The 27,382-nt window shown below is 38.7% G+C and overlaps 1 protein-coding gene across 7 annotated transcripts; it reads left to right on the top strand.

Moving 5' to 3' along the window:
- The first annotated feature begins 1,614 nt into the window (after positions 1-1,614).
- Positions 1,615-20,452, top strand: RNF14 (ring finger protein 14). 7 transcript variants are annotated; one of them, XM_055429011.2, is made up of 9 exons: positions 1,615-1,733; positions 4,229-4,404; positions 5,619-5,788; positions 6,810-6,961; positions 9,631-10,158; positions 11,467-11,695; positions 16,099-16,271; positions 17,304-17,434; positions 19,024-20,452. In XM_055429011.2, the coding sequence occupies exons 3-9, from the start codon at positions 5,635-5,637 to the stop codon at positions 19,079-19,081; spliced, it is 1,425 nt and encodes a 474-aa protein (XP_055284986.1). In that variant the 5' UTR covers positions 1,615-1,733; positions 4,229-4,404; positions 5,619-5,634; the 3' UTR covers positions 19,082-20,452. The 7 variants fall into 7 exon arrangements, with proteins under 7 accessions (XP_055284986.1, XP_088694720.1, XP_055284987.1 ...); XM_088838594.1 differs by having other exon boundaries at positions 1,677-1,800; positions 5,619-5,682; XM_055429012.2 differs by having other exon boundaries at positions 1,677-1,800.
- Positions 20,453-27,382: the final 6,930 nt, after the last annotated feature.

Genomic DNA, 27,382 nt, shown 5'->3' with positions numbered 1-27,382 from the left:
GTGGCAGTCAGGAAGCCCCTCCAGTACCCAATTTTTTCCCACTTGACTTTTCCTTTCTCCTGCATGCAGGACCAGCAGTGTAATTTGTGAAGCTCAGTGCAAAATGAAAATGCAGACTTCTGTTTTCCAGAGTGGCTACTCCATTTTACATCCTCAGAATCAACATATGAGGATTCCAATTTCTTTGCCACTTCGCCAATACTTGTTATAATCTGTCTTTTTAAAAATTCTTTATTGAGATGTAATTGGCATACAACATTATATTAGTTTCAGGTGTATAACATAATGATCCAGTATATGTATGTATTGAGAAATGATTTCTACAGTGAGTGTAGTTAATATCCAACACCATACATACATTTTTTTTCCTGTGATGAAAACATTTAAGATTTATTCTCTTAGCAACTTTCATATATAGAGTATTATGTACTATATTCACCATGGTTTCCATAACATCCCAATGACCTATTTATTTTATAATTAGAAGTTTGTATCTTCACCCACTTGCCCACCTCTTGCCTCTGACAACCACCAAACAGCTCTCTGTATCATGAGATTTAAAAAAATTTTTTTTTCTTTTTATTACAGTGGTTCTAGTGAGTGTGAAGTGGCTTCTAATTGTGGTTTTGGTTTGTATTTCCCTGATGACTAATGACGAGCCTTTTTTCACATGGTTACTAAACATTTGTATATCTTCTTTGGAGAAATGTCTATTCACATACTTTGCCCATTTTTAAATTGAGTTATTGGTCTTTCTGTTGTTGAGTTGTACCAGTTCTTTGTATGTTCTGGCTTTTAAACCTTTATCAGACATATGATTTTCAAATTTGTTCCCCTATTCTGTGGGTTGTCTTTTCTTGATAATGTCCTTTGAAGCACAGAAGTTTTTAATTTTGATGAATCTAATTTAGTTTTCTTTTACTTTTTGTGCTTTTGTTCCTAAGAAGCTATTGCATAATCCAAGTTCATGATTTACTCCAGCATTTTCTTCTAAGAGATTTTTTAGTTTTATTGCTTACATTTAGGTCTTCGATACATTTTGAGTTAATTTTTGCATATGGCATGAGGTAGGGGACATGTAATTCCCACTCAGCCTATACGCTTTGGTAAATTCTTGAACCTTTCTCAATTTCCTGACTTGTAAAGCAGGAATAACAAATAGTATCTAAATTATAAGGTTATAATGAAGTGAAAATTTATATAAAATCATGAGTACAGGACTTGAAGCATCCCTATGCTTAATAAACACGGTAGTTGTTACTGTTACAATATGACCAATGAGCGAATGCCTTCATAGTGGAGGTGCCAGAAAGATAAGTAGCATTTCTGAGACCGGGATTCCGGGAGGGAGAAGAGACTTGCCTTCTCTACTTAGGGGAGCAGTCTACCCCAGGTAGTTCCCTGCCTCGTGATTTACCTCTAGTGATTGGTAAAAAATCTAATTCCGAGGCACATTCCCAGCAGGGGCCCCAGAATCTGCATTTGTGTCGACGTCTCCACTGGCACACTTAAGCGTGCTGGGCAGCGGTACGGTGACGGTGGTCGCGGCTGCAGGCCCGGTTTGACCTGCGAGGGGCGGCCGAGGGGCCGGCGCGGTCACGGCGTCTGCGCAGAGCCCTTCTCTCGCCGAGGCCGCCCAGCCAGATCCGCCCGGCTCAGCTGACAGCCCCGAAGACGGAAGAGGCGGTCCGCAGGTTGAGCCGGGCGTCTCCAGGCGGGGCCAGCGAGTGGAGGTGAGGGGACCCGGAGCTAGGTTGGAGGGCGGAACTTTCGAGCCTGGCGCGGTGGGGCGACCGGAAGGTACGGTGGGCATTGCGCTCTAGCAGCGCGAGGCCGAGGCGGGCGGCCGGGCCGGGGCTGCTTGTGTAGCAGGCTTCAACTCCCCGGACCCGGGGCCCGGGACCCGGCTAAGGTCCCTGGGGTGCCCAGAGGAGGAAGGGGAAGTTCCAGGCCCTGCCCCTTCGGGACCCCTGGTCGGGCTCACACGCGCGCGGCGTCCTCCGTTTCCAAGCGCTGGGGCAGGTAGCAGGGCTCGGGCCTGCCACCCAGCTGTAGGTGAGTCGCACAAACAACGACTCCATACGCCCCGCAGTGAGCCGTGGAGACATGGCAGCGTTGTGCTCAACACCCCCTTCCCCCCTTCATGGGTGAAACCTTCATGGTGTGGCATGGGAGAATGAGTAGAATTTTCCCAGGCCCGAGGGAAACCCGGCGGAGGAGGGGCTTCCCTCACTCTTGTAGCGGTTTCCGTTTTGCCTAAAAGTAATATTAAACTTGAATTCTCTCGTCTCCTGACACCGAGGTTTATTGTTCCTGTGTTAACAGCTGAAGAAACAAGGTGGTCTGAATCCCGTTTTATTTTTATATTAGCTCTGTGACCTTGAGCCAGCGTGGACTTAAAATGTCATTTTTCTGTGTTTAGTGGAAATTGGAGTAGGACTTGCTTCATGAGGTTGTGGGAATCTAACGGGTTAGTGCATTTAAAGGGCTTACCACAATGCCTGACACATGGTAAGAGTTCACTCTTTTTGCTGTTATTGTGACGACCAACCCAACGTGCTCCTGGTGGGATGTGGCAGTGCAGTCCCTGAACCTTGATTCTAGTCCCCCATTGCAACCACATCTCATCCCAGTTCAGCTCTCACTTTTTCCAGTGTCTAAGCTAAAGCACTACTAGATTCTGAGAGCAATATGCACAGAGGCAAGACACTTGATCCTCGCCCTTAAGGAACTAATTTAGTCTGGTAGGAGAGGAAGCACAAGTTCAGAGGAAAAACTGTAATGCAAGGTGGGGTGTGACAAATGTCATAGAAAAGTTACAATAAAAAAAGTTTTCTGGATTTTTAAAGAAAGGTATGCTAATTGGAAGTTTCACATGGAATAGGGGTTTTGGAGGTGGGTCTTGAAAACTGAATGAATAGAATCAAAGAAATTTATGTCAGCAATTTTAGTTAAGGGACTGGGACCCATGGCAGCTTCAGAAGCTGGGGTCTGGCGAGTTGGGTCATGAGGAGCTGCCAATGGGAAACAGCTTGGAGTAGAGTTTCTTAATCCTGTCTGCACATTAGAATAACATGGTGAACTTGGATGACCCATGTCTGATTGAATTGCTCTGGGGTATAGGCTGGGTATAGACTCATTTCACCTCATTTATAATGTTTGAACAGGAAGAAACAAAAAGCTTAGTTACATTATCACCATGTACTACAGGTGGTAAAAAGCATTTACAATTATGTAAGGTGATGTGAAAAGACTTAATATGTAGTACATAATACATAGCAGTTCAGTTCAGTCGCTGAGTCGTGTCCGACTCTCCGCGACCCCATGAATCACAGCACGCCAGGCCTCCCTGTCCATCACCAACTCCCGGAGTTCACTCAAACTCATGTCCACAGAGTCGGTGATGCCATCCAGCCATCTCATTCTCTGTCGTCCCCTTCTCCTCCCGCCCCCAACCCTTCCCAGCATCAGAGTCTTTTCCAGTGAGTCAGCTCGTTGCATGAGGTGGCCAAAGTATTGCAGTTTCAGCTTTAGCATCAGTCCTTCCAATGAACACCCAGGTACTACTCGATAAATGTAAATTGATCCTAAATTTCATTGTTAGCTTATTTGGGAGTCACACATCTGAAAATATGGTTTTAAAATTATTGTTTTATATTATATTTTTTGCATATTTTAAGGTATTCATAGCATTCTCCAGAACCCATCTATGGACCAATCTCCCTTTCCCCTTTATTCCCTCTTGAAGAAGCCTGGTAAAGCATTTAGAATAGGACTTAAATGTTTATGTGTGAGCACTTTTATTATTTTGTTTTTAAATACCCTGCTGTCTTGCTTAAATTAACCTAATGTTGAGTGTCCCTGGCAGGATTAATTTGTTAGCGGACAAAAGGACAAACTGGAGGGGTAGGAAATGAAGGAATAGAAGTGGAAGAGGAAAGGAAAAACAAGAAAACCACAGCAAGTGGTTTGTTATGGGGGCATGTTGTGCTGTCATCTCGTATGACCTTGGTGTTCTCAGCTCCTCCCAGGGCTGAAGGCAGTCAGATAAGAAGGGCACTCTGATTACTGGGAACATACTTAGTTAGGCTGACCTAGGTGAGTAATACGCAGCTGTAGATTAGGATTGACTGTGTGTTAGAATGTGCTTGATTTAAGTGGTTACAGAAATTCAGAATTTAAATTTGGAGAGGGTGCTAACACCATCTTTTGTATTTTTTTTCCGCAGATAGCAGGATTTCTCTAGTATATCTAGTATGAGTTCTACATCTTGGCCTTTTATCCACCTTCAGCAGTCTCATCTCCATCATCTTAAGAATAAATGAGATTTGCATGAGTTCCAAACTTGGGGCCGAAATACAAACTCCAGTGCTGATATCCTTTTCTTCTAGTTGTTATTAACAGGTACTAACTGACCTTAAATAGAATATATCACTGTGTCTTAGGTAGGGACACAGCTTAAGCAGAACCATTATCATCAGCTAGAAAATGTACTTTTTGAAAATGGAATCATTTTAAATGAATTTGAGTTTTGTAGTGTCACTTTTTTATAACATGAAAAACCACATCCTAACTTTTCTTTGTGCATTCCAATTTAGAAAATATTTTAGCCAAGAGGGAGCATATTTGCAAATACAGTTATAGTCTAGTATTTTAATCAATAGAATGGTAATTTTTGGTGGTTATTTTATTAAAGTAATTTTCACAGATTCTCACTACATATTTTTTGCATGTTTGAATTATCTGACAGTGTGGTGTATCTTTCAGTTGCTGTAATTAAAAAGCATTTGTACAGTTTAATTATAGCATCATTTTCACTGTTGGTGTTACCTAAAATAATGATAAATCTTAAAATTGATTTGATATTATTTCAAAAATTTAATGTTATTTTGCTGCTTCCTCAGTTATCTGTCTTACATGTTATTGTCCTTTTAACAGTCTCTAGAGTGGGGTGTTCTCAAGTAGGAGCAATTTTCTTCCCTCTCCCCAGTGGCAGGGGTGGTGGTGGATATTTGGTTATGTCTGGAGATGTTTGTGATTGTCACAACTCTTGAGGAAAAGGGATGCTGTTGGCATCTAGTAGGTTGAAGCCAGACATGCAGATTCACATCCTCTAATGCACAGGACAGCCTCCCATGACAGTTGTCTGTTCCAAAACGTCAGTAGCACTGAGGCTGAGAAAACCTGCCGTAGAGATTCCTGTGGATTTAAAAAATTCATTTATTTTTAAGGAGTATATCAAATATACTCTGACTGCTTTTGTGAGCAAGGCACTTTTCTAAGTTTAGAGAACAAGTCAAAGTAGTTTGTGAATTGTCCTTGAAAAAAATTTTTATTGTGCTTTCTTTTCTAAATCATACCTAACTGAAAAAGTCAGCAATTATAAGAACCACAGCTGTCCTTTTTGAAAAAGGCTGTTACTGTGCTGATCTTCTGGAATATTAGATGTGCCTGTCACTTTTAGTTAGATAGAAAAGTGAGAATATTGATTAATTCTTTGCAGTTGTTTTTGAGTAACTTTCTTTTGGGGGGAATGGGGTTGTTGCGGGGAGGGCCATTAGACTTTTCCAGACTCTGTGCCTTTTCTGTTCTTAACTGACTTGAATGATTATCTTCAGGTCCTCAGAAAATTAAATGTCGTCAGAAGACCGAGAAGCTCAGGAGGATGAATTGCTGGCCCTGGCAAGTATTTATGATGGAGATGAATTTAGAAAAGCAGAGTCTGTCCAAGGTGGAGAAACCAGGATCCATTTGGACTTACCACAAAATTTCAAGATATTTGTGAGCGGTTAGTTAATATTCTCTTAAACAGATTTTTTCTAGATAAAGGTTATTCTTCTTAGTGTACCCTAAGTTATTTATCGTCTTGTGTTTATAGGCATTAGTGATAGATGGTAGTATTTCAGACTTAATGCCTGTTTCTGTTTTAATTGAAAATAAAGGGTGAACAATTTTCAATTTAATTCTGCCTTTTTGATCACAAATATTATCCTGCATATTTCATGCTTCCTAATCATCTAACTAGCAGTTCATCAGCTGTGAGTCATTGGCTGTTAAATAAGGGTAATAAAATAGAAAATGAAATAATATATGTGAAAACACTTGGAAGGATTTGGTGGTTGTTAATACTATTTGGTTTCTAGAATCTTTTCAACCACCATAAACACATGACACTACTACTCTGTGACCTTTTGCTTCAGAAAAAAATTAAAAACTAGTACTTTTGATACCGTATTCACAGAAGACATTATGAACACTTTCTCAATATGTTTCTAGTGTAACAGCATTAAGTAAAGAAAGTAAGTGTGATAATTGAAAATGAAATTTTGATTGTGAGGGTGTTATGTGTTGTAGCTTGCCCTCAGCCTGAGATCATTGCATTGGCATAAATTCTCCCAACTCTGATTCATTGGAGTTGGCACATGCTTGTCTAAGTAGGTCATGGCTTTTTGATAGAAATAATGTCTTTTTCTCTAGATTGTGTCTTTAATCATCTACTGTAAAAAACAACAAAAGAAAACATTGTGTATTACTTGCTCACTAGTGTTAGGAATTGTACTCAGAAGTGTAGCAAGAATAAGTTGTGTATCTTCATTTAAAATTTCTTGATGCTTAGTAGATTTTTTTAAGGGCTTATAAGATTTTTTTAAGGTGGTGGCTCCAAAGTCAAATTAGGAACAGAAAGTGCTTTGGGGGAGGGTTTTTATCCCCTCAACTAAAGCATTACGTTTTTCTTGAGCACTGCTCAGCAGTAATGGACACTCAAGTGTTGACCAGCTGATCCTTTCTAATCTTTGTTTTTGGTTCAGGCAATTCAAATGAGTGTCTCCAGAATAGTGGCTTTGAATACACCATTTGCTTTCTGCCTCCACTTGTGCTGAACTTTGAACTGCCACCAGATTATCCATCCTCCTCCCCACCTTCATTCACACTTAGTGGCAAATGGCTGTCACCAACTCAGGTTAGACCCGAAACTTAATTTCTATCCATTTTTAGAAACTTAAACAGTCATCTTTAATTGAAGACTACCTTGATGATCTTGAATACAGTGCATGAAGAACAAATGGGTTTGATGTTGTAATTTTTTCCCCTTCGTGAATTGTAATGTTAATAAGTTGAAAATGTATGGTGTTTTAGAAAGGAATGGCAATAATTAGAATGATTAATCATTTTGAATTGCAGTAGGAGTAATTTTTAATCAAGTATATTGTTTCTCTCCTTTTCTTGCTATTTTCCCATTTAATCTGTATTGTAATGGAGACTATAGGTCCTCCTCATTTTCCTCAGATGTTGGTATTGCTTTTTATTTTTTTTATCCATTCCTTAAATGAAAGATTTAAATGTAATTAGGACTAAAATTGAGCTAATGTAGTTATAATAAACATTCCTTAAGAGCGCTTTTGCTTGTAAAAGTCTGTGTATTAGCAACAGTTGTTGACTACGCTCACATAATGTGAATGCACGCAAATAGAAATGCATATGATTCCTGTAGATGTCTCATTCAGGCTTGAGATCTTATATTAAGAGCTTTCATTTCCTCTGGGTCGTATATCCTTTTCTAGTAACACCGTCAGCTCTTGATTGAGACATAAAAATGGCTTGAAGCTAATATAATGTATTCTGGAATAGATAATGGATCAATAGCAGTTACTTTTCTAGAAGTCATGATGAAGATTGATAGGCTGATGTATTAAGACAAAAGCTGTCAGAGTTACTTGACCTCAAGGAACAGCTTGTCAGTTTTTCTTTTTTGATCATGTAATTCTCATTCCCACCACTGTTCATCACCAGGCTGATCCTTAGATGAGAGTGCATTTGTAAAATTGAATTTAGAGTTTAAAAACAAAGTTAAATTTTTTAAAAAAGAATAATACATGTAGACTAAAAAGGAGTTTCACCTTGCATTTTAATATCTTTGTCAGTGGCAACACATGCAAGACAGTGGATTATTTACATTTAGATCACTGAGAGTTGACTAAATTATCTAGACATTTATAGTCCCATTTCTCCAGACAGCTCTTGATCCTTTATGTTCATGCATGTGTACACATGTACAGTTTCAGATTCCAACCAAATAGCATCTACTTAATGCTGGCTTTTAGGGTGTAGAGAGAAGAGAGTTGCTATTATTTTATGTTACCTAGCTAAAATTACAGTAGGACTCTCTGTCAAGTAAATTTTTGTCCATATAATTGACATTTTAATCTGTCTCTTAAGCTCCTTCTTCCTTCAATTCTTGTTTGTTACTGGGCCCTGATTCCTTGGCTTTATGAATTGCTCCTGTTGATAGTGAATTTGACACATGGACCTGTTCCTCACTGAATTTGATTGATAGATAGAAGTGGGTTTAGTTTTCTAGTATTTTCCCTATTTCTTTTCCAATATATAAATGTACACAGTGTCTTTCATGCTCTTCTCTTTCTGCCTCCCTCGTTCCTCACGTATATGTCCATCTCAGATACCTCTTTCAAGAAGGGACTAGAGAAGACAAGAGGATGGAGGAGAATGACTTCTTCCTTGGACTTGGTGATGCAAACATTCAGAGCTTCCCTTTTAGTATTTATTACATTTTAAAGGTTTCATCAGGTTTCTTATTGATCGTGAAAGCACATTTATGCAAATGTGTAAAAGCACTTGTTGTCCTGTCTTGAACAGTCAGTGTTTAATTTTGTGCCCATATAGAGCTTAGTGAATAGCACTATGCAGTGTAAGGAAGAGAATGTGGTTCTTTTTCACTTCAAATGTCAAATTTACAAAATTTATTTGCATTTGGAAGGCTTATTCTTTGATGTTTACCTAAAAAGAAAAGCTGCTTATGAGCCTGAGCTCTACTTTAAAATCTTCTTATATTTGCCTTTCAAATTGAACAGACCAGTTTTAAGGAGGAAAAGTCAAAATAGTTTACATTTTGGTTGCTTAACTTAGGAAATGTGAGCTTTGCCTATGGCAGTCAAATCATGTTAAGGGCTTGTAATCGTGTCTAGGTTCAACATCAGTCTGCTTTCCTCTATTAACCAGGATCTGGTGGATTGCTTAGTTAAAATCAGCTTATAAATTGGAATAACAAGGACTCTGAGGTTAGATTCTGTTAGTGATTTTTTTCACATAAGTTGACTTCTTGATACAGTTGAAAGAATTAATTTTAAAGCTTGGATGGTATTTTTAAATTGTTTTTTGCTAATCTTTATTGTAGGGTACCAACCGAGCTAGTACTCCAAAGGAATAGAAATAGTTCATTTTAAAACTAAATCTCTTCTCCTACATGAAATAGATAGCAATATTAAAGTAAAGAAAAATAAAGAACAGAAAAAGTCCTCCATTTCAGTAGCCCATATGTAAACCTTGTTCTACATCTGGTAGACTCGTAACTGTTTCTCTTGTTTTATGGGACTTCTTTTAGCTTCTGACCTTGTGTCTGTGGCTCATGTTGCTGAATAATTTAAGAAGTACTTTGATAAGAACACTGATGCTATTGCACAGCACAGTTTATCACAGAAGTGAAAATAATCCTTTCTGCTTCCTAACAGGAAGTATAAAGGTCTAAATTAAAAAGATTTCAAGGGAAATTAGGAGTTGACAGCATCATCATCTTTCCAAACTCACCAGCATCCTCATGTGTTTTCCTCCTAGCTATCTGCTCTCTGCAAGCACTTAGACAACCTGTGGGAAGAACACCGTGGCAGCGTGGTCCTGTTTGCCTGGATGCAGTTTCTTAAGGAAGAGACCTTAGCGTACCTGAATATTGTCTCTCCTTTTGAACTCACGATGGGTTCTCAGAAAAAGGTTCAGAGAAGAATGGCTCAAGCTTCTTCCAACACAGAGCTAGACTTTGGAGGAGCCACTGGATCTGACATAGACCAAGAGGAAGTTGTGGACGAGAGAGCCGTGCAGGATGTGGAATCATTGTCGAGTCTGATCCAGGAAATCTTGGACTTTGATCAAGCTCAGCAGATAAAATGCTTTAATAGTAAATTGTTCCTGTGCAATATCTGTTTCTGTGAGAAACTGGGTAGTGAGTGCATGTACTTCTTGGAGTGCAGGCATGTGTACTGCAAAGCCTGTCTCAAGGACTACTTTGAAATCCAGATCAAAGATGGCCAAGTTCAATGCCTCAACTGCCCAGAACCCAAGTGCCCTTCAGTGGCCACTCCTGGTCAGGTAACTCTTCACTCCGCTGACAGCTGCTCCCTAATTCTCTTACAACACTCCAAAGGGAGGCATTCTCTCAGGAACTTCTTGATCAGGGCAGTCTGAGGCCTTGGAGCCAGCCCACCAGTTTTATTGTGTCCATGATCTTTATTTAAACAAATGTAAATGCTCCCTTTGCTGGCTTTGGAATGGGTGGTTCTTGGCAAAGGTGAGCATTAAAAAAATAATTCTGGTGATTTACTCTGTATTATCTGCTAGGAGGGGTAACTACTACCCAGTCTGTGTGAGGTTGGCATCTGGAGGGGTTATCCCTTGTGATGATTAACCAAATGTTTACATACAGATTTTAAAGATAGCCTGCTTGGTTGTTTCTTCTTCTTCTTTTTTTTTAATCAGCTCCTTTGAGGCATAAATGTACTCATTTAAAGTGTACATTTTGTTTAGTTTTGACAAGTAGGTAGACCCATGTAACCACCGTCTCAGTCACGATATAGACTTCGCATACTAGCTCAGTTGGTAAAGAATCTGCCTCCTAAGCAGGGGACCCTGGTTTGATTCCTAGGTCAGGAAGATCTGCTGGAAAAGGGATAGGCTACCCACTCCTGTATTCTTGGGCTTTCCTTGTGGCTCAGCTGGTAAAGGATTCACCTGCAATGCGAGAGACCTGGGTTTGATCCCTGGGTTGGGAAGATCCCCTGGAGAAGGGAAAGGCTACCCACTCCAGTGTTCTGGTCTGGAGAATTCCATGGATTCTACAGTCCAGGGGGTTGCAAAGAGTCAGACATGACTGAGCCACTTTAACTCACTCACTCATACTTGGTTTGATTTTGAAGTGAGATAGAGGGTTTTATTTTCTGTTTTTTTTAATATAACTTTATTTTAATTGGAGGCTAATTACTTTACAATATTGTATTGGTTTTGCCATACATTGACATGAATCCGCCATGGGTGTACACGTGTTCCCCGTCCTGAATTCCCCTCCCACTTCCCTCCCCATCCCATCCCTCTGGGTCATCCCAGTGCACCAGCCCCGAGCATCCTGTATCATGCATCGAACCTGGACTGGCTATTTGTTTCACATATGATAATATACATGTTTCAATGCCGTTCTCCCAAATCATCCCACCCTCGCCCTCTCCCACAGGGTCCAAAAAGACTGTTCTATACATCTGTGTCTCTTTTGCTGTCTCGCATACAGGGTTATTGTTATTATTTTCTGTTCATCTGGTTTTTATGCTTGCTTCCTAAAGATATCCCTTAGGATCAGAACTGGTTGGGAAATCATCAAACTTAACGATGTTTGATATTTTCCTCCAGGTCAAAGAGCTAGTGGAAGCAGAGTTGTTTGCCCGTTATGACCGCCTTCTCCTCCAGTCAACCTTGGACCTGATGGCCGATGTGGTGTACTGCCCCCGCCCATCCTGCCAGCTACCTGTGATGCAGGAGCCTGGCTGTACCATGGGCATCTGCTCCAGCTGCAATTTTGCCTTCTGTACCCTGTGCAGACTGACCTACCATGGGGTCTCTCCGTGTAAGGTGACAGCAGGTAGGTTGTAACCATGTGAACTCAGTCTCCCAGCCCTCCCCCACCCCCAAGAAAAGAGACTTATCACTTCAATTCTTAATTTGGAAGAATTGTGTTCTTCTTTGTTGGTTCAACAGATGTTTTTGTGTCAGTTACTGCCTACGTTCTGGAAATATAGTAGTGTCAAATGCCCTCATGGAACTTACATTTTAATGGGGGAGATAGGCAAACCAAATAAATAAGAATATTAGTGGTAAATGCTGAAGAGGAAAAAAAAAAGTAAAGCAGAGACAAGCTATGAAGTGTTCTGAAGGGGAAGGCGTTTGGGATTTTATTTAGAAAAACCCAATGGAGGCAGAGTGGTTTGAGTAGACTTGAAGGAAGTAAGGAAACAAACCATGCAGATATCGAGGGGGAGCATTCCATGGAAGGAATGACAGGGTAATTTCTATCTGTGAATATGGAATAATGTAGATCCTGGCAAATGCAGAGCATCTGAGCTATCACTGTTGTTTCCATGGTGACACGTTTGATCAAGTGCTTTCTCAGTGAGCCCAGGAGCCCTCAGAATCTTCCTCAACACAGTGGTTTAGAAAGCCACCCTCTATTGAGGTAGGCACAGGAAGTGAAACCTGTTAGCCATTTCTGATTTAGATAAGGATTGAGAAATCAGGCCCTTGTCATCTATTTGACTAGACTTCGGTGACTTAGTCTTTCTCAAACTGACAAGGCTGATGATAATAGCTACTTCATAAGGTTATTTTAAGTTTGAAATGACATTTTGTAGTGCTACTCAGAGTTGTTATACTGGTCAGTGACAGGGTAAATACAGAAATTGAGAGTCAGGGTTTAAAACTTTTGTAGCAATTTCATTATTGCTGGCCCCTGACTAAGTTTTATGTCAGTCAAATACAATAAAAATTTAGGCTTATATTTTTTGTCTTTTTATTCATTTTTATAATAATTCATTTGATTATATTTTGCAAAAGTATTGGTCCTTGACAGAGTGGGAAGAAAAAACTGGTTTTTCACTGAAGTTTGAGAATGGGCATTTTGCATATGAAATGCAAAATGGTAACTTTTTTTTAATTTGTATATTATTTATTATTAAAGTATAATGTATAATTTGTGCTAATTTTTTCTGTACAGCACTGTGATTCAGTTATACATATATGTACATTCTTTTTTATATTTATGTTCTTTTCCATTATGATTTATCACAGGATGTTGAACATAGTTCCCTGTGCTATACAGTAGGACCTTGTTTATCCATTCATATATAACAGTTTGCATAACCCCAACCTCCCCAGTCCATCCCATTCCTGGTTTCCTTGGCAACTACCAGTCTGTTCTCTAGGTCTCCAAGTCTGTTTTTGTTTTGTAGGTCCATTTGTGTCATATTTTGGATTCCACATATAAGTGGTGTCATATGGTATTTGTCTTTTTCTTTATGACTTTACTACTAGGATAATCTCTAGCTGCATCAGTGTTACTGCAAATGGCTTTATTTCGTTATTTATTGTGGCTGTGCAGTATTCCCTTGTATATATGTACCACATTTTCCTTACTCATTCATCTGTTGATGGACATTTAGGTAGTTTCCATGTCTTGGGTATTATGAATAGTGCTGCTGTGAATATAGGAGTGCAGGTATATTTTTGAATTATAGTTTTATACTCCTCTTGCCCAGGAGTAGGATTGCTGGATCATTTGGTAATTCTGTTTTTTGTTTTCTAAGGAACGTCCAAAGTGACTTCCATAGTGGCTGCACCTTTTCCAGTCCCATCAACAGTGTAGGAGGATTCCCTTTTCTCCACACCCTCTCCAGCATTTGTTATTTGTAGATTTCTTAATGATGGCCATTTTCACCGATGTGAGGTGGAACCTCATTGTAGTTTTGATTTGTAGTTCTCTAAAGTATATTAAAAAGCAGAGACATTACTTTGCCAACAAAGGTCCATCTAGTCAAGGCTATGGTTTTTCCCGTGGTCATGTATGGATGTGAGTTGGACTGTGAAGAAGGCTGATCGGCAAAGAATTGATGCTTTTGAACTGTGGTGTTGGAGAAGACTCTTGAGAGTCCCTTGTACTGCAAAGAGATCCAACCAGTCCATTCTAAAGGAGATCAGTCCTGGGTGTTCATTGGAAGGACTTATGCTAAAGCTGAAACTGGAATACTTTGGCCACCTCATGCGACGAGTTGACTCACTGGAAAAGACTCTGATGCTAGGAAAGGTTGGGGGCGGGAGGAGAAGGGGACGACAGAGAATGAGATGGCTGGATGGCATCACTGACTCTGTGGACATGAGTTTGAGTGAACTCCGGGAGTTGGTGATGGACAGGGAGACCTGGCGTTCTGTGATTCATGGGGTCGCAGAGAGTCGGACACGACTGAGCGACTAAACTGAACTGAACTGAATAATTAGTGGTATTGAACATCTTTTTTGTACCTGTTGGGCTGTTTGTCTTCTTTGGAGAAATATCTATTTATTAATAGTTATTTTGCCCATTTTTCCATTGAGTTGTTTGTTTTTTGTTGTTGAACTATTTTGTTGTATGAACTGTTTGTATATTTTGGAAATTAAGCCCATGTCAGTTGCATCATTTGTAAATACTTTCTCCCAAACCATCTCTTCTTATTGATGGTTTCCTCTGCTGAACAAAAGCTTGTATGTTTGATTAGGTCCCATTTGTTTATTTTTGCTTTTATTTCTAATTACCTTGGTCAGAAAATGTTTTGCCTCTGTTCTCTTCTGAAAGTTTTATGGTGTTATGTGTTAGATTTAAGTTTTCAAACCACAAAATGGTAGCTATTAATGCCAGTATTGGTATAGTTACTGATTGTTAGCAGAGTGTCATCTCCAAAAAAGGACCCTGACAGGAGAATGAGTAAATGGAGTACTTCCAGTCACCTATGGCAGAGTTTTGTAGAGGTTATGGGCAGATGGAATGGGGAACTCACCAGAGTATAATATAAGCCTTTACTTGAGACTTTGGTTTCCCTGGTGGCTCAGAGGTTAAAGTGTGTGCCTGCAATGCGGGAGACCTGGGTTCAATCTCTGGGTCAGGAAGATCCCCTGGAGAAGGAAATGGCAACCCACTCCAGTATTCTTGCCTGGAGAATCCCATAGATGGAGGAGCCTGGTAGGCTGCAGTCCATGGGATCGCAGAGTCAGACACGACTGACCGATTTCACTTTGGTATCCTTATCATTGAGAGGCTGAAGTACCTTCCAGGTATTTCACAATGTTTGGGGAAGAAATCAAAGATAGACTTGGGGGCTTCAGCAAAATTGGGAATCTCTTCTTAGTCTCTATATGTTAGAGATTACCATACAAAATATATGATACACTAATAATTTTATTATTTTGAGAACATTAGAGCAGCAACCTCTGTCTTAAGATGTCTCGGAATACAAAAACTCTTTGAACTAGTAGAGGAAATACAAATGATAGGATTTAAAAATACATGTCTGCTGCATCTCAGTAGAAGTGTTAAAGTCATGGGAATGACTTTAACACAAAGAAAGGATTCATAGGTGAAGGAAGAGTGAAGAGCCAGAACATTGTTGAGAGAGGTCTTTAATTAATTGTGTTGAAAAGTTAAGGTAATAGAATCATGAGCAAAAGCCTTTGTTGACAAATAAAGCCTTTGGAAATAGCTGCCCATTCCATTTGAGTTAAGTGATAAAGCAGTAGAAATCAGATTGATGAGTAATAAGCAGAAAAGTTGGTAGAAAGGACTTTTCCTTTACCAGTTGGTGGTAAATTTTATTCACTGGCTTTTTTCTTATATATGCAGAATTGAACCATTGGTCTTTGCCCTTAAATCAAAGGTGCTTTTGTTTAGTTTGGCAGGTCTTGTTATTAAATGGTGAGTGATGCTGACTTAGTCGAAAATCAGCATCTGTTTCAACCTTTGTGTCATTTGATAAGTCAGCCTTTAAACTGTACTACTAGTTGTACTATTTGCACAAAAATATCAACATTAATAAGTTAAAATCAAAGGAAAAAGGTAAGCTATTATTCTGTCACATTTAAGAAGCCCAGCTTTTCTACTTGGAGAATTCCTGTTTGTTCTTTGTCTTTCATGCATGTGTAATTTTTACCTAGTTACAACCTAAATATACTTTTTGCTGGCTTCTGTAATGAATATTTTAATTGAGTTGTAGCCATCCTAATTATAAGTTTTAATAACTAAATATTATGTCATTAAGTGGTTCTACACATAATTATTCCCTTGGACATTTAATTTGTTTGCCATTGTTATATGCGTCTCTGCATATAATTTTACTTTGGATTAATTCCTTATGATAAAATCCCAGGAATAACATTATTGAATAGTCAAAGGTTATGATCATTTTTAATGATTTTTAATGAGCTTTACAAGTTGTATAAAAGTTAATTTTCCATTTCATCTTCTAGAGAAATTAATGGACTTACGAAATGAGTACCTGCAAGCAGATGAGGCCAATAAAAGATTTTTGGAACAGAGGTATGGTAAGAGGGTGATTCAGAAGGCACTGGAAGAGATGGAGAGTAAGGAGTGGCTAGAAAAGAACTCAAAGAGCTGCCCATGTTGTGGAACTCCCATTGAGGTAAAAGTTTGGGGACAGACTTGGAGGCCTACCTACTTGCAAGCATGTTATGATTTCCTCAAGAAGCCTTTTAATTTTGAACTAATTAAGAAGACATATTTTGGTATTTATTAAACCTTCTTGGAAGATTCAAATTTACTACTAATTATTGTTACTGATATTAAATATATGTAGATTTCCCTTTTCAGAGTGCTTTCATACAGTGATGGTTTTTCTCACCTTGTATCCACCTCAAAATTGAATGAGGTATGAGGAGACCATGCTAGAACTATAGTCAACTCAACTCATCTATGGTTTGTTTTTTTTTTTTATAAAAAAGGCTGACTTCTCAAAACTATTTATCCTGGAATTTAACACATCTTTTTAACAAGTTCCTGCTTATGAAATACAGATATAAGTCAAAACAGACAGATAAATCTGTTGCTTCTTGACAAAACCTTAATATGTTTTAAAATATATGTCTTTGCATTTGATTCTGTTGTTCCAGTCCATTATATCTGAGCTAACTTGGATGATGATGCCCCAATTACTCCATTAAGGAAACTGGCCTTCTATTTAACCACTTTGACATGCCTCAGCTCTGATAGAATGGGAGACTTGGGTACCAAATGTTTACTAAGATTTATGTAAAAAGTTTCAGTTCAGTTCAGTCGCTCAGTCGTGTCCGATTCTTTGCGACCCCATGAATCACAGCACGCCAGGCTTCCCTGTCTATCACCAACTCCCGGAGTTCACTCAAACTCATGTCCCTCATTTTCATATCAATCTAGCTACATAATTCACGTATACATGTTTGATTTGTATTTGCTGTTTATCAGAAGAGATTTTGCTTAGTATCTAAGTATTTCCTGTATTTCATTTGTAATGCCAAAGAGTTTAGGCATTAATATTTATCAGTGTGTGTTAACCTGTGTTTCTCAACCCTGCATTAGAAAAAGGAGACAATAAGGAGAATGTTGTACCACATTATTTTGTCAAGTGCATTTCTCTTTTGCTTTTACAGCCTTGATATTTTTCTCTCTTTCCCATCAGAAATTAGATGGATGTAACAAGATGACATGTACTGGCTGTATGCAATATTTCTGCTGGATTTGCATGGGTTCTCTTTCCAGAGCAAACCCTTATAAACATTTCACTGATCCTGCTTCCCCATGTTTTAACCGGTATGTATACATAGAACTCTTAGTCTTAGCAGTTTTTGTTACTTGATTTGCACACCACAAGCCCATTAAGTTTTAACTTCAGTACTCTGTTTATTTAGAGAATTTTCTTATATATTTTTATATTTTCTTTCATATATTTTTTCATATATTTTCCTCATATATTCATTTTCTTGAAAATGAGTTTTATGATGAAAATATACTATCTGAAGATTGTCTTTAATTTATTCTCCTCCTCAATGTTTTTAGTGAAAAATTTCAAACATACAGAAGAGTTGAAAGGATAGGACTATGATATTGTTCACCAAAATGAACAATTGATAATATTTACCATATTTGTTTTCTAAATTTATTGCTTAACTACTTGACCATAAGTTGGAGATATGATGCGTCATCTCTATATACTTCCATACATCTTTCATAAGATAAGTCTTGTACATAACAGTAATACCTCAAAAAATTTAACAATGGCATACTGTCTAATAAAATATTTAAGACTTATCTACTATTTCCAAAAATACCTTTTAAAGCTGTTTTATTATACCAGGATCTAATCAAGTTTCATTATTTGATTCTGTTTCATAATAGAGAAAAGTATTACCCACTTTTTGTTTGTCTGTATTGAGCGGAACGTTGACCTTTTGAAGAGTCCAGGCTGTTGTCCTGTATAACCTTACCTCCTGGAGTTTTGTTTCTCCATGGTGCCTTTTAATTTGTTTCTGTTTCCTCTCTATTTTCTGTAAAGTGGAAGTTAGCTGTAGAATGGAGTGTGAGATTTAGAGTAACATTTTTGACAGGAATACTTAACAAGAGGTGGTGTACTTTATGTTGTATCACATCAGATCCATAATGTCAGGCTCTCTCACTATTAGCATGATGTTCAGGTCTATCATTTGTTCCATTGTAAAGGTAAGATTTTTCTTTTGTTGTTAGTGAGTGATCTGTGGGATGATTCCTTGGCACAATGTGAATATCCTATTCTCCACCAGCTTCAGTTTCAACATCAGTTAATAATCTTTGTTAATAGACATCTGTGGGGTACCTGCAATCAGTTCTTGATGTTATGAAACTATGAGTTGAAGAAACCAGCTCTGCCTGTGAACCACTGGAAATAAATGTGTTGAAAATACAAATTATAAGTAACATAAGAGGAGGAAAAGAAATTGGCAACTGTAAAACGTTCTACTGGTGGAGAGTACAGGCACGGTGAAGATGGAAAGGATGGAGTGACTAGTATGTAGTAAAGTTACAGTGTTTTGAAGGAGTGCAGCTTCTTGACTGCCTGAATTTTTCAGTCTTGACTTATTCCACATTTTATACGCATTGAGTGTCAGTTTTTGTGATACCTGTCTCCCATTATTGTTTCTCCTTGGCCCTTGAGAGTTGTCTGAATCCTTAAGAAAGGGTTGTTCCTGTAAACTTTAAGGCAGCTTGTTTAGAGGGATTCACATTTCAGCCCTTCCCAGTAGAATAATTAAAGGAAAGGAAAAGATATTATCAGAATAGTGCAGAAAATATATTTGAAAAAAGGAAAAAAATTACATTCAGTTTCTATCAAGTATATTAAAATGTACCTTGTTTTATGCGTCCAGGTTGTTCCATGCTGTGGATGTTAATGGAGATATTTGGGAAGATGAGATTGAAGACTAGTTAACTTCTACTGCTCAAGATATGGAAGTGGAATGGTTTGCCCTAATCTTTTGTCAAGTATGCAGAGTAACTTTGCAGGATATTTAGGGTGCCATTGATTCAGTCTTCCTGTGTAGAAGATATGGAAAAACAAGATTTTATTTTCACGTGGTACTACTGATTAAGGCACATGTATACATTTTTTCATTGCAGCATAATTGAGGAAGTATTAAGCCAAAGGTTCAGAAAATGAAAACTAAAAAATATTAAATATTACAGTGTGCCCGAAGCTTTGAATAGTTAAAAAATAAATATTTATTTTCTTCTCCAAGCTTTAGGGAAAGAGAGAGGGGTCAAGAGTTAAAGACCTTTTTATCTCTGAGAAGCATCCCTCTAAGACATTCTGTGGGAGTTCTCTCAGTAGTACTCCTTAACACCTGGGTTGGGTAGAAGCCTTACTAAAATTGTGCCGAGAGCCTGATCTTATTTACTCCATATTACATTCTTTCCAGCCTGCATTTCTGCTAGTTTTATTTGGAGGAAGCCCCTTACTCTCTAACTGATTGGATGGCCCAGTGTCATTTTGATCTGCTGCTTTTCAGAATAGAAATTTACAGATAATTTAAAAAATATTTTTTAGTACATAAACACTGTAGGTCACCTGATATATTTATCAGTGGTCTATAGTCCACTGGTTTTGAGCCAAGTCTAGAATTGATTGATAGTGGCTTAGAAGAATTTCAGCCCATTTAAACTTCCCTGTTTCTTCTAGGCAGTAGAGCCTAGATTCAGAACGACTTGTCTTTGCTACCTTTTGTTCTACATTCTCTCCAGTTGACCCTTGCCCTACCTTTCATTGGTAAGGACAATTTTAATATTGGCTCCAACAGCTCATATTTTTATTTCCCCTAATGGGATAGGAGAAAGCCTAATATATTCTCAAGCTGAACTTTAATTATCTGCGTTTTGAACACTGCACCACCATAGTTCCAGTGCTAAGTTTCTGAGTTCTTTTTAAAAGGGCTTCTCTAATGCGCTATGGAAATTTGTTTTCCTATCCTTTTTTTTGGCATCAGCACTGTTTCAGGGGATGATTTTGGCTTGATACCTAGATCCCTGTTCTTGGGTTTTGTTGGCTCTTTGAAAAATTGTCTTTCTTTATGGTTTGGTGAGTGGGTTGGTAGCAAAATAAGATTTTTGGTAAAAAGGACAGAAGAATTCAGCTATAGCTGTGAACATGTTCTTTTTTCCTACCTTGTCATTGAAAATTGGGGAATCACTTTTAACCATTTTATGTGTGTGTATCCAAAGAGCACAGACTGTTTCTGGATTGTCAATGAGGATGCTAAATCTTAAAAATAAAAATTATTTAAAAATTGTCTTATAATTAGAGCAGAGTTGCTGCTATCTTTTCTGTCACCAAGGCAATGATCACATTTAAAAACTATATGGTGTATAACACATATTCTTAAAGTGAGCAGAAGAAAGTCATGGAACAGCGTCTCCTCTTTTACCTAAGCTTGTGACTGAACTTAGATTTGGGGCCCATATTTTGTTTAATCTACATGGACTTCAGTTCAGTACATTTTATATAAGAACTAAAGTTAATTTAAAAAATAAGTTGAAGATAAGAAATGGAAATTAAAACAACATTATATATAGTACATACTTGAGAAGAGTGGCTCTTCTCAATGACTGGGTAGGAGTTCATTTCATGCCTTTCACTGGTAGCCTCTCAGAAGCTCTTAGGTTCATGGGCTAATTGATGTTGCTAGGGGTTATTTGGGGCTGTTGTACATTATGTTAATGATGTATTGAAAGTAGGGAAGACGCCTTAGTTTCGTGAAAGAAATGACAGGATTTTCTCTATGATTTAAAAAAACAAAACAGGTCCTAAGCTTCAAAGATTTGTTTGTTCAGCTGAGTGTTTTTTCTTTAGGTACAAGATCTTCACCCTTTAATTTTCACAAAGACAGTAGAACTTATAAAGTCTTATTTTTATTTATTTATTTAATTTACTTATAATTTGCCAATCTTATAGGGCAAAATGGCACACAATTAAAAATTTTTTGAATACACATTGATTACTAATGAGTATAATTTTTGGAAATTTTCATTCTATGAATTGTTGTTAAGTTCCTTTGAAATTTTAAAAAATTTTTATTGGAATATAGTTGATTTACAGTGTTGTGTTAGTTTTAGGATGAAGGCCTTTTTTACAATTGGACTGAGATTTGCCATAAATTGACAGGGACCTTATGAGTCCTTTTGATGGGAATGAGAGAGCAGAGGAGGATCCCTTTGAAGATTGCTAAAGCAAGTGTGAAGAGGGTACATCCCTTGATTTTGTAGAAAAGGTTTGGCTCTAGAACTGATAAATGAAAACAACCTGCTAACTAACTTTTTAAGTCAATATAAAGCTTTTGTGACTTTTAAAGCTTGGGATTTGAATCAACTTAAGGGCCTGCTTTTGTCACTTGAGGTAAATCTTGTCTCATTAATTTCTTCTAAAGTAAACGTTTTGTTTTACAATAGTTTTAGATTTTCAGAAAAATTGCAAAGATAGTACAGAGTTCCCATCTACTCTACACCCATTTTCCTTACTCTTTTTTTTTAATGTGGACCATTTTTAAAGTCTTTATTGAATTTGTTACAATATTCCTTCTGTTTTGTGTTTTGGTTTTTTTGGCCTCAGGGCATGTGAGATTTTAGCTTCCCAACCAGGGATTGAACCCTGCACTGGAAGGTGAAACATTTCCTTATTCTTAACATTTTATATTACTATGATACATTTGTCATAGTTAATGAACAGTGTTATTAACTAGTCTCTATACTTCTAATTCCCTTAGTTTTTTTTTTTTCCTAGAGACTTTTATCTGTTCCAGGATCCCATTCAGGATACCACATATTACTTTTAGTCATCAGGTCTCCTTAGACTCCTCTTGGCTATCACATTTTTATTAGTAATATTACACAAACATTGTATCTTGATTCACCTGTATTGGTCAGAAGCCAAAAATTTTTTCCTGAAGACTGATTACCTGTTCCAGGTAGGCTCAGAAAATCAGTAAAATTCTTTTTTGATTGAGGTCTTTTTCTGTTTTTTTCTGAGGACACTGACTATCTCTGGAGTTTTAGGCTGTGTACCTGTTATGGTCATTTTTCTGCTCAGCTTCATGAGGAAATCATTAAACATTGGACAAGTTGATCAGACTTGTGGGCCGTCTGGACTCACAGAGGCTCTGCACTAGTGTGAGAAGATGAGCCCTGCCACCTCAGCTAAATACTGAGTTCAATGAGTGAGCATCTAGTGGCTGCCCCCCTTCCTGTTGAGGAGATGGGTAAGAGAGAAGGCGGTTGGCAGCCATATTCCCAGACCTATAGTATTGTCAGCAAGGTCATTTTTTAGTAGAAGAGGGTTCTCATTTTTTTTTTATTTTTACTTTTTATTTCTTTTTGGTTCTCATTTACATTAGAAATTCATTAATATACCTACTTTTTATTTTTAAGAGAAACTTAATCAAATCTGATAATCATAAAGTCCTTCATGTGTTTGCCTGATTTAGAAGGAAATTTCAAAATTTTGACTGGAATTTTGGAGAGCCTCAGTTCAGTTCAGTTCAGTCGCTCAGTTGTGTCCGACTCTTGGCGACCCCATGAATCACAGCACGCCAGGCCTCCCTGTCCATCACCAACTCCCGGAGTTCACTCAAACTCACGTCCATCGAGTCGGTGATGCCATCCAGCCATCTCACTCTCTGTCGTCCCCTTCTCCTCCCGCCCCCAACCTTTCCCAGCATCAGACTCTTTTCCAGTGAGTCAACTCGTCGCATGAGGTGGCCAAAGTATTGCAGTTTCAGCTTTAGCATCAGTCCTCCCAATGAACACCCAGGATTGATCTCCCTTAGAATGAACTGGTTGGATCTCCTTGCAGTCCGAGGCACTCTCAAGAGTCTTCTCCAACACCACAGTTCGAAAGCATCAATTCTTCGGTGATCAGCTTTCTTCACAATCCAACTCTCACATCCATACATGACCACTGGAAAAACCATAGCCTTGACTAGACCTACCACGTATTAATTTTTAAAGTAAGTCATAAGCATCACCAGCAGGTGGCAATAGTTCCCATGGTATAAATGCAATAACTGGTTATGACAGGGGTAGTATTTTGTTTCCATCTGGGTAATCCCAGATGTATTTCTGGGATTTTAATTTTTCTCATTGTGTTTCATTACTCTGATATACACTTTGCTAGGTAGAATAACATCTGATGATACCAGTAAGGCAGTAACAGCAGTATTACCAAAGACTGTAAGGCCACTTAAAACTGTACTTGAACCATAGTTGACCTCCAATTGTGATGTGACATTAAAGTGTCACCCCGGATAGTAGTGCTTGCCTGAAACCACTGAAGTGAAGAAATTAAGTTATATCTGAGTAAGTGAGACCAAGAAATTTTAAACTGTGGTGCCATCTCATTACTGGTGAGAGTAGCTAAGTAGTGTCTTCCCTGAACTTTGGCTCATTAAAAGTAAACATTGGCCTGCAGGCCAGGTTGAGAGGTTGTGGTCAGAAAGCTGTTTATAATATCAACTTTGAGCATCTATAGTCTAGTGTCTGCATAATTACTCAAGTAGCCTGAAGATTTACCACTCCAAATAGTACTGTATTTCTCTGAGCCAGAGGATGCTTTGGAGAGTATTGTGCACATTGAAAACTTAGTGAGATTCTGATGCCAAAGTTGCTAAGTACAAAGTCAGCGTAGTTATTTCTTTTCCTTGACTCTTTTTTTTCATTGAATCAACAAACTAATATAATCTAAATGCATATAAATTTAAGAGATGATTGTGTGTCTTAATTTCAATCCCATTCCAATACAAACTTGTTGTGTTTCCTAGTATTTGTTCACTCATTTAATGAATATTTATTAAACACCTCACAATAGGCCTTACTATTTTTTTCTAGGTGCTGAGAATGTAGCCGTGATTAAAGCAGATATAAATCTCCCTGCCCTTGTAAAACTTAAATTCTGGTGGAAGGAAACAGACATTAAGCAAATTACATGGTTTATCAGAAGATAAGCACCACGGAGAAAAGTTGGAAGAAGGAATAGGGGAGGCTATTAGCGCAGGCTGAGTGATGTTGGAATTTTAAAGAGTGGAGAGGAGTGCATCAGCATAGCTCTTGAACAAAGGCTTGACTGTGTGGAAGTGAACCTTGTGGACAGCGTGAGAAGAGAGTCCAGGCAAAGAGAACAGCAGAAGCAAAGGCCCTTGGGATAGGAGCATGTTAGAGGACTCCGAGAATGGCATGGTAGCCAATAAGGACTTAGGCAGACTGAGAAAGGGAGAGTATTAAGAGGTGGGATGGGAGTGGGTGGTGCTGCAGACTGCTTGGGCCTTGGGTGAACTTTGGCTTCTACTCTGAGATGGAAGCCCTTGGAGAACTTTGAAGTGTGATAGTGTCTGGTGTATGAGGGAACAGGGCGAGCAAGGGCAGAAACAGATTAATTAGGAAATGACTGCAGTAACTCAGGTGAGAAGTGCAGATGCCTTGGACCAGTGTACCAGCACTTGGAATCTTGACAGATGTTCAGATTCTGTATTTCCTTGAAGGTAAAACTAACAGGATTTGCTGATAGATTGGACATATAATGTGAGAAGATGAGACATCAGAGTCGATTTCTAGGTCTTTGTAAATAGGTGATATGGAGAAACCTATAGGTAGCAGAGGTTTGCCAGAGGACTTGAGTTGTGGACAGATGAATTTGCTATGTCTGATGGTTATCAGTGGAGATGTTAGGTAGGCAGTTGGATATTCTGCTGTTCAAGTGAGAGATATACATGGGAGGCTGGAGATAAAAGTATCAGGCTAGAGATATAAATATGGGAGTCAATGTATAGATGGTATTTAAAGCCGTAAGACTGGATGAAATTACCAAGAGAGTGAGTTTTAAGAGAGAAGAGGTCCAAAGACTGCGTCTTACGACATTCCAAATGCTAAGAATTCAGGATGATGATGAGGAACCAGCAAAGGAGGCTGAGAGTGACCAGTGAAGTAAGAAAACCAGCAGAGTGTGATGTCCTGGAAGCCACGTCAGATGTGAAAGAGTGATCGGCTGTGTCAGATACTGCAAATAAATCAAGTAATACGAGCTCTGAGAATTGATTTGGAAATCCATTTAGAGGTCATTGGTGACCTTGGCAAGTCCTGTTTTAATGGAGGGGATGAAAATCTGGAATGTGTTTGAGAAAGAATGGAGTATCTTCACAGTAATAAAGAAAATGAACAAACTGAAAATCAACTTTTCTTAGCTCCACCAGAGAATTGAGGCAAACTTCCACAAAAACTAGAAAGACAGGAAAATGCAGAAATACAGGTCTGCTTACCCAAAGTAGAAGTTGCTGGAGGCAATAATTAGGCTTTAAATGAATTGCTAGGGGGCTGAGTGTGGATTAGTGAGAGTTTAAAACTATGGGGAGCAATTTGTTACACATACCATATAAATTATTGCAACTCAAAAAAAGAAACCTCCTGGGAGTTCTTTTGAAGGGGACCCACCCATATGTGGGTTTTACCACCGGGAGCTTGTCACTCTGAGGATGGCAAAAGAATCTGCTTCTGTCCGGTGTTGGCTGGTGGGGGGCTGGGGGTGGGGGGGTGGGCTGGAGGGAGTAACTTTTTAAATAACCCCAGAGCTTTGTTTCCAGGACAGAAGCCTGCCCTCAAGGAAAATTACTTTGCTGGTGTCCAAAGACACGAATCATGCACCAGAACCAAACTCAGATGTAGCAGAAATTTTAGAGTTATCAGAATGGGAATTTAAAACAACTAAGATTAATATGTTGTTGGAAGAGGGTGTTTGCTATGACCAGTGCATTCTCTTGACAAAACTCTATTAGCCTTTGCCCTGCTTCATTCCGTGCTCCAAGGCCAAATTTTCCAGTTACTCCAGGTGTTTCTTGACTTCCTACTTTTGCATTCCAGTCCCCTATAATGAAAAGGACATCTTTTTTGGGTGTTAGTTCTAAAAGGTCTTGTAGGTCTTCATAGAACCGAAAGAGAAGACTCTACACATGGACATCACCAGATGGTCAACACCGAAATCAGATTGATTATATTCTTTGCAACCAAAGATGGAGAAGCTGTATACAGTTAGCGAAAACAAGACCAGGAGCTGACTGTGGCTCAGATCATGAACTCCTTATTGCGAAGTTCAGACTTAAATTGAAGAAAGTAGGGAAAACCACTAGACCGTTCAGATATGACCTCAATCAAATCCCTTATGATTATACAGTGGAAGTGAGAAATAGATTTAAGGGACTAGATCTGATTGATAGAGTGCCTGATGAACTCTGGACGGAGGTTCGTGACATTGTACAGGAGACAGGGACCAAGACCATCCCCATGGAAAAGAAATGCAAAAGAGCGAAATGGCTGTCTGAGGAGGCCTTACAAATAGCTGTGAAAAGAAGAGAGGCGAAAAGCAAAGGAGAAAAGGAAAGATACAAGCATCTGAATGCAGAGTTCCAAAGAATAGCAAGGAGAGATAAGAAAGACTTCCTCAGTGATCAATGCAAAGAAATAGAGGAAAACAACAGAATAGGAAAAACAAGAGACCTCTTCAAGAAAATTAGAGATTCCAAGGGAACATTTCATGCAAAGATGGGCTCGATAAAGGACAGAAATGGTATGGACCTAACAGAAGCAGAAGATATTAAGAAGAGGTGGCAGGAATACACAGAAGAACTGTACAAAAAAGATCTTCACGACCAAGATAGTCACGATAATGTGATCACTGACCTAGAGCCAGACATCTTGGAATGTGAAGTCAAGTGGGCCTTAGAAAGCTTCACTACTAACAAAGCTAGTGGAGGTGATGGAATTCCAGTTGAGCTATTTCAAGTCTTGAAAGATGATGCTGTGAAAGTGCTGCACTCAATATGCCAGCAGATTTGGAAAACTCAGCAGTGGCCACAGGACTGGAAGAGGTCAGTCTTCATTCCAATCCCAAAGAAAGGCAATGCCAAAGAATGCTCAAACTACCGCACAGTTGCACTCATCTCACACGCTAGTAAAGTCATGCTCAAAATTCTCCAAGCCAGGCTTCAGCAGTATGTAAACCGTGAACTCCCAGATGTTCAAGCAGGTTTTAGAAAAGGCAGAGGCACCAGAGATCCAATTGACAACATCCGCTGGATCATGGAGAAAGCAAGAGAGTTTCAGAAAAACATCTATTTCTGCTTCATTGACTATGCCAAAGCCTTTGACTGTGTCGATCACAATAAACTGTGGAACATTCTGAAAGAGACAGGAATCCCA

Source organism: Moschus berezovskii, chromosome 8, assembly GCF_049115385.1.
Source record: "Moschus berezovskii isolate FMDL1 chromosome 8, NW_MosBer_1.0, whole genome shotgun sequence".
Classification (NCBI taxonomy): Eukaryota; Metazoa; Chordata; class Mammalia; order Artiodactyla; family Moschidae; genus Moschus; species Moschus berezovskii.
The sequence above is the reverse complement of the archived record's forward strand: the minus strand, read 5'-3'. Positions and strand labels throughout refer to the sequence as shown.